The sequence below is a fragment of the Oryza sativa genome, chromosome 3 (genome assembly GCF_034140825.1).
Source record: "Oryza sativa Japonica Group chromosome 3, ASM3414082v1".
In the NCBI taxonomy this organism is placed as follows: domain Eukaryota; kingdom Viridiplantae; phylum Streptophyta; class Magnoliopsida; order Poales; family Poaceae; genus Oryza; species Oryza sativa.
Window position 1 is genome coordinate 23,425,549 of NC_089037.1, and position 7,988 is coordinate 23,433,536.

The 7,988-nt window shown below is 42.1% G+C and overlaps 1 protein-coding gene across 1 annotated transcript; it reads right to left on the bottom strand.

Moving 5' to 3' along the window:
* Positions 1–1,203: 1,203 nt before the first annotated feature.
* Positions 1,204–7,776, bottom strand: LOC4333404 (cytochrome P450 78A5). The gene is made up of 2 exons (XM_015773673.3): positions 6,765–7,776; positions 1,204–2,390 (listed from the first exon to the last, which is right to left on the bottom strand). Exons 1-2 carry the CDS (start codon positions 7,704–7,706, stop codon positions 1,749–1,751), a joined length of 1,584 nt encoding a protein of 527 aa, XP_015629159.1. The 5' UTR covers positions 7,707–7,776; the 3' UTR covers positions 1,204–1,748.
* Positions 7,777–7,988: the final 212 nt, after the last annotated feature.

Here is a 7,988-nt window from a genome sequence, read left to right on the forward strand (position 1 = left end):
CGGTGTGTCATGAGCCTATATCATTACGTCTTATGTATAGGTCACAAAACAACATATTACCAGAAAATAATTTTAGTACTTTAGGGGACAATCGTTATTTATTGGGAGTTTTTTTAGTTGACTTCCCTATTGATTCACCAACTTTTTTTTGGGTTCTTCTTGTAGTAATCGATAGCTAACCTAGTCGCATGGGGAACACGTACGGTCTACCCTGCCATCCACGCACGCTCGTTGCGAACAATCAGAGAAGCTCAAATCCTATTTGGAATCGCCCCTAACTCCCAAAGCGCTATAAATACAGGGAGTCCGGTCACACGTAGCGGTAATAGTGATATCTCTCCGTATTTAGTTCACTCCAAATGTTATGATCCTAGTGGTAATGTTTTTTGCCGGTGCAAGTGGCACCAGGTGGGACATTGACATCCCCTAGTCAATCGCTATACTGAGAGGCCCTCGCGTCGCTCCCGCATGGGTGACACGAGCGGCGCCCAACACCCTAGCACCGCCGACACCCTTCCTCCTACCTCCACCCCGCCACCGCTTGAGAGAACCACCGAAAACTGAGTGGCGACCAAGGACGACGGTAGCAAGGCACATGTTCGCTTCATCCCGTCCACATCAAACGTGGAGAGGGGCGACGAAGGTTGGGAAGGGGAGGTGACGAAGACCAGCGCGAGGTGGAGCAGCAAGCGTCCATGGGGGGTTGGCAGCGGGCGGCACGGCTCCGACAGTTGGCGAGGAGTCATGACTAGGGAACAGCTGGCAGGGGAGGCCGTAGTCAGAGATGAGGAAGGCCGGATCTGGCCATCCAATCCAAATCCATTAGGCAGTAGGTCGGATGAGTTGGGCTAGTCTTTGATTTGGCCTATTAGATGAAGACGTGGGAGCTTCTCGCCATTCCTAGTATTGCCTAGACAGCTTGCCTGTCATAGGATGGAGATCGAAGAACAATTAGGATGATGCGGAAGCATGAGAAGGTTGCAAAATCCTATTGACTACATATAGTGGGGATTGATTGTATAGGTATATAGAATTAGGGGCAAATAAAGGGCCGAGTCCACTTTAGGGGTAAATAAGTATCGGAGGAGGAAGAAATATTTGTTTGTCATACTATAGGGGTGAGAAGAAAGTGTGGGATGGTCTCATGGTCATATGAGATGAAAAGTGGCAAATAGTCGATTGGCTTATCAAAGAAGTGGCAAATTGAAAAAAAAGAATGGAACATAAACATAAATCTCCAACATGTAAAGGTACATTGCAACTATAATCCCAAAAAACAAATATATGACATATGGTCCACAGCCATTTTTTTAAAAAAGTACAATAATCATCTTATTAGCGTCTCATGTCTCCCAGAGAACAAACCACACCCCATACTTGCATCACGAGAGCATGAAAAAAAAAAACCCCTATATAAAGAACAGGCTACAAAACCTTGGGATTATTTCAAGTTCTAACCAAGCACCCACATGAAAATTGATCTATAGGTTAGAACATGCGTATGCTTAATTATTATACTTCCTCCGTTTCATAATGTAAGTCATTCTAGTATTTTTCACATTCATATTAATGCTAATGAATCATTAGCATTAATATGAATGTGGAAAATGCTAGAATGACTTATATTGTGAAACAAAGGGAGTACATATATTTTTTTACGGAAGCTTAATTATACATAATTAACAGATATAATCTACAAGATTCCAAGTAGAGGTCTTAGCAAAGTTGGTAGCAGCTTGTGTGTGTAGCTAGGTAGACGAGGTCCTTGGAAGCGCGAGGCAGATCAATGGCTTCTCCATTTCGAGGGACATGCCGAGGCGCTCGCTCATGTCGACGCCGCGGTCGCCGGACGGGACCCACCTGAAGCTCCGGAGAAGCTGCGCCAGCCAGAGGTGGACGGTGGCCATGGCCAGCGCCCTGCCGGGGCACGCCCTCCGGCCGGCCCCGAACGGCGCCAGCCGGAGGTCGTAGCCGCCGGCGCCGCCCGCCACGCCCACGCCGGCGGCCTCGCCGTCGCCGAGGAACCTCTCCGGCCGGAACACGCCCGGGTCGCGCCACAGCCCGCCGTCGCGGGCGATGGCCCACATGTTCACCACCGCCGTCGTGCCGGCGGGCACCAGGGCGGCGCGGCCGCCGGCGTCGGCGCCGAGGTCGAGGTGGGCGTCCCGCGTGGCGAGGCGCGCCCACGACAGCAGCGGGCCCGGCGGGTGCATCCGCAGGCACTCCTTGACGACGCAGTGCAGGTACGGGAGCGCCGCCGCGTCGCCGCTCACCGCGGCGGCGTCGATCTCGGCCTGCGCCTTGGACTGGACGTCCGGGTGCAGCGCCATCCGCGCCAGCACCCACTCCAGCAGGATGGCCACCGTGTCTGTGCCACGGAAGATCATCTCCTGACACCACCCAACATATAACAAATTAATAAATTCTCCGCTTATAAATACTCTCTCCGTTTCTCCTTATATATTTCCTCCATTTCATAATGTAAGTCATTCTTAAAATATATATATATATATATATATATATATATATATATATATATATATATATATATATATATATATATATATATATATATATATATATATATATATATATATGTCTAGATTCATTAACATGAATATAAATGTGAAAAATGATAAAATGACTGACATTGTAAAACGGAGGGAGTATAAAATTGCTTTCAAATTTTTTCTCCATTTTATATTATATATAAGTTGTTTTAGCTTGTTTTTCATGATCAAAACTTTTTTAAGTTCGATCAATTTATAAAAAAATTAACATCTAACACACCAAATTAGTTTTATTAAATGTAGCATTAAATATATGTTGGTAATATTTTTGTTTTGGTTTAAAAATGGTACTATACTTTGGACCCTCCCCGCGCGTGGCCCTCCTCAGTCCTCCCGATCCCCACTCGCGCGCGCGGCCCTCCTCCTCCCTCTCGTGTCGCGCACCCTTCCTCTTCTCTCCTTCCAACCGACCCCCTCTCCCCCTCCGTTTTTCTCTCCCTCCTTCCTTTCTTTTTTTCTCCCTCAGCCCCAATCCCTCTCCCTCCTTCCCCCCTCCGTTTTTCTCTCCCTCATCCTGATCCCTCTCCCTCCTTCCTTCCTTTTTTTCGTTTTTTTCTCTCTCAGCCCCGATCCCTCTCCCTCCTTCCCCTTTTTTTTCGTTTTTTTCTCCTCCCGGTGCCCTCCTCTTCTACTTTTTTTTCTTTTTCTTCTTTTTTTCTCGCCCTCCCATCTATCATTTTTCCTCTCGTTCTTTTCTCTTTTTTTTGAAAAATTAAAAATAAATTGATATTTTTCCTCTTGTTCTTTTCTTTTTTTAGAAAAATTAAAAATAAATTGGTGAAATCAAGACTTGAACTCATGATCTTATAGTTCGTGGCAAGTTCTCCTATCCAGTTCACCATATGATGTTATGTGAGTAAAAAACATTGTTTGTATGTTTTGCATGTGTGTTCAAATTGTGTGAGAACAAATCATTTATATTACTGCAAGAATTATACCTTGTTACTATAATTCAACAATAATATTATCATAGAAGGGTAGTAACATGATACGTTACTGCAAAATTAATAGGTTGTTACTGCACTTTTGGCAGTAACAACATGACAAAAATTGAAGTAACAGAGAATATGCATACTAACAGTGGCACTACAGTAGTAATTTTTTTGTAGAGTTAAAATATTTTAAATCTCAATCTTTAGAAAGTAGGAACGTATACGTCATGTCTTATTTTTCTAACCCATTTGTATCATGGCGTTCGTAAATTAGAACCATCATAACTATTTTTTAACGTCGTTACTGCAGAAAGCAGTCGTGTTACTATAGATTGGCTGTTGCGTTACTACGATGTTCCAGTAAGACGAGGACTAAAAAGAGGTACATCTCGATCTTTAGAGAGCAATATCTCTCATATCATATCTTGTTTTTCTAATCCGTTTGCACCACGACGTTCATAAAAAACGCTTAACGAAACTAGATCCATCATGACAATCTTTTGAAGTTGTTACTGCAAGAAAATTGTCTTGTTACTACCCGATGACCGTCCTGTTACTCCACGATTCCTGCAAGACGAGAACAACAAAGTGGTTGACGGGGGAGGGAGTGGTGGGCGGGTTTGATTAGCGGGAGGACGCTTTGACCGAGGTGGGAAGAGGGTTTTGGGCCCTTGGGAGGGTGGGGGAGGTGGGTTTGACCCATGGGAGGGGGGGTGTGTAGAATAGTTATTTTAGGGGAGGGGTGTAGAATAGATTTGCTACTATACTTTTATATAAATATAATAAAACATATATAAGGTTGATTAGGAAAAAAAATCAAAACGACATATAATATGGAATGGAGCGAGTACTTGATAATAGTTGTCACATTTGACTTTCACCGTAAAGTTTGAATATTCATTTTATTTTAAAATTTAGAATAAATATGTAAAAAATATAAGTCACCTTGAAATACCATAAAATAAATGATATTTACATATATGTTTTAATAAAATGAATAGTCAAACTTCATGTTGAAAGTATGTTTTAATATATCAGGGGCACTGCGATATGGACAAAATTTTCGATACTTTGAAATATTGCGGTCCAAAATAATTTAAAATTTTGAGCAAACTTTGATCAAACTTAAATAGTTTTTGCTTTCATTTTATAATTTTGAACTCTGGGTAAAAATCAACAGTGTTAAATACTTATGGTCGGAGTGAGTAGTGTATAGAGAAAATTCCCTATATACCCCTGAAAATTTACTCAATCCCTTCGATATCCCTGAATTTGACATCATCCCTTATATACCCCTAAGTTTTCATTTTGATCTCCTCTATATCCATCTCCGTTAGTTGACCATTAGTTGACCGTTAAATATTTTAAAATGATTATATTACCCATCCTATACATATGTGGTACCTACCCAATAAATTTTCATATGAAAAAATTAACTTATACAAAATACTAGCAATATAATCATTTAATGCCCAACTTAAAAAATAAAACTTATTATTTTTTATTTTTTAAAAATTATGATTAAATCTATACATTAGTTTCACTAGAAAATTAAGAGCAAAAACTAAATGATATTTAGGTTTAAATTTTTGGGAAGATATACGAAATTCATCAAATTTGATCTGAAATTTATTTAAAAATTTTAAATTTGTTTTCTAATTTGTGATAAACTAATTATATCCCCTTTGTTTTTTCACAACGAATCTTTTTTCACTAAATATTTGTTGAAAAATAATTTTCAAATTTTATGCAGAACTTTTTTTACAATAAATCTTTTTTATTTTAATGAAATAATGTTTTATTTTTAAAAATTCATAACAAATATTTAGTAATTTATTCCTTATTGGTTTTCACAAATCAAATAATTTACACATAAAACATTTCTAGCTTTTAACAATATACCAAGGACAATAAAGTAATTTCTACGATAACTAACGGTCAAACTAATGGTAAATTAACAGAATGGGTATGTAAGGGATCCAAATATATAAAAACTCAGGGGTATATAAGAGATCAAATAAATTTAAGAAGCGTAGAAGAGATTAGGTGAAATTACATGGGCATGTAGGGAATTGGCCCTAGTGTATACGATATGCAAGTCTAGTTAACTAATTAATTAGTGAACAAGAAAAAAAATCAGACGGCTCAGATTAGTATATGTAAGTCAAAATCATACATGCATGTCATGATCAGTACGTAATAAATATACTCTTACGTTAATGTCATCTAAAACAATTTGCTTCAATCAACCGGACACATGCAATTTAATTTATGTAAATTAATCGTGTAGTGAGAGCTTAGCTAGTTTGAGCTCATCCATTAAGGGACAGTGACCTTATGTTGTATCGCAGATTCCAGAAAAATGACCACATGAACAAGATACTGACGAGATCATGCACACTCACTCATTGACAGTGACTCAGGCGCACAAAAAATATTAATAATAAAAAGGATTAATATTCCCGCAAAAAAAAAGGGTTAATATGTGGCCCATCACATCAAGTTCAGAAAAAAAAAAACTATATGGTCTTGCCGATGTGTAGACTACAAGAAGAAAGGTACTATATATGCACGACTATAAGTTGACTACTTGACCAGGCATATTGTTTTATTACTTATATTAAAACGTACGTATGCAGCTTATTTGTGGCTAGCTCATATGCATGTCCTGTGTATATGTGGGTAGCTAGCTCCTAGTCAACTAGGAGTAAAAAAAAGTGATGTTTTGGACATTGGCCCCCTGCGGATTTATTGTAAATTTTTATAACCAACTTGCAGGGTAAAGTATTAACATAACTTAGAAATTATTAATTGATTTCTCTTTTAAATTGGAGATGGATTTTCATCACTTTACAGACGATATCCTTGTTTCTTGTATGTCACCTAAAACTAGTATACATATATTATTTTATTATTTTGTTATAACTTATAGTAGTCGAATTTAAACTTGTATATTTGTGGAATGATATATCTCATATTAATGTATTTTGTAAATTTTTTAATTTTTTTATAACTATTTAGGTGATATCTAGAAATGATGGATGTTTCCTCGAGAGATGAAAACATTTTTTCCATATTATTTTTCCTTACAACATGTCTACATGACAGTAAGAGCTTTTTTTACAAGAAACAAGAAAATCCTAGCAAGAAATTTCTTTGTTTAAATCTAAAATCTTACTAACTGAATCTTATTGGAGTACTAAGCTTTGCTAAAGTACGTGCCATGCATACAAACACATGGTAATTAAATCAGTGTACTTACCCATAGGACGGCGACCATGTCTTCCTCCTCCAGCCTCTCCTCTCCTTCCAGCCCCAACAAGACGTCCACGAAATCGCCGTCGCCGTCGCAGCCGCCGTACTTGGCATCTCTCCTCGTCTTGTGCTCCTCTATGATCTTGGAGACGAACACCTTAACCCTAGACGCCAGCGCCCTGCTCTTCCTCCTGACGCCATGGACGTCGAGGAGGCGCAGCAGAGGCAGGTGGTCGCCCCAGTTGAAGGTGCCGAGCAGCTCGTACCCTTGCCCCACCATCTCCTCCAGCTCCGACACGGCGCCCGCGCCGAGCTCGCCGAGGCCGACCCCGAACACGCTCGCCATGACATTGTCCAGGCTCGCCAGGTGCAGCAGCCGCCTCACGCCGACGGCGCCGTCGCGCGCCATGGCGGCCGCCACGCGCCGCACCGTCTCCTCGCCGATCGCCCTGCGGCGGGCCGCGAGCCTCCCCGGGGCGAGCGCGTGCGCGGACGCCAGGCGGCGCAGCCGGCGCCAGTACCCGCCGTGCGGGGCGAACCCCATGGCGCGGTGGAACATGAGCTCCGCGGCGGCCTCCTTCACGGGGCGGTCGGCGAACGCGGCGCCGGCGAGGATCTCCCGCGCCGTGTCCGGGTGGCTCGCCACCACGAACTGGGTGAGCCCGACGGAGAACGCCATGAGGCGCGTGGCCCCGCGCGTCGACGCGGCGAGGCTGGCCAGCGCGCGGTGCGGGTTCGGGCCGGCGAACGCGAGCAGGACTCCCCGCGGGCCAGGGATGGCGGCGGCGCCGTGGCCGCCGGACGACGACAGCGCCCACGCGACGCCGCCGGGGTGGAAGAAGGCGAGCGCGAGGAAGAGGAGGGCGAGGAGGAGGCAGGCGTGGAGTGGGCTGGCCATGGTGGTGGCGAGGAGAGGCAGGAAGGTGGAGTCGAGGTAGAAGGACACCATTTTTTTTTTACTTCAAAGCAAGTTACTACAAGTGTGTAGGGTTTAGGAATCAGGAGAAGGTGATGACCCGATGAGTACTTTCAAGGAGGGGAGACCTGTTATTTATAGATGTGCTGGAGATAAGAAAAGAACTACCTTTGTTTTTTAATATACTACTCCCTCCATTTCATAATGTAAGTCATGCTAGAATGACTTACATTCTCTCTATATATATATACATATATATATATATATACATATATATATATATATATATATATATATATACATATATACATATAT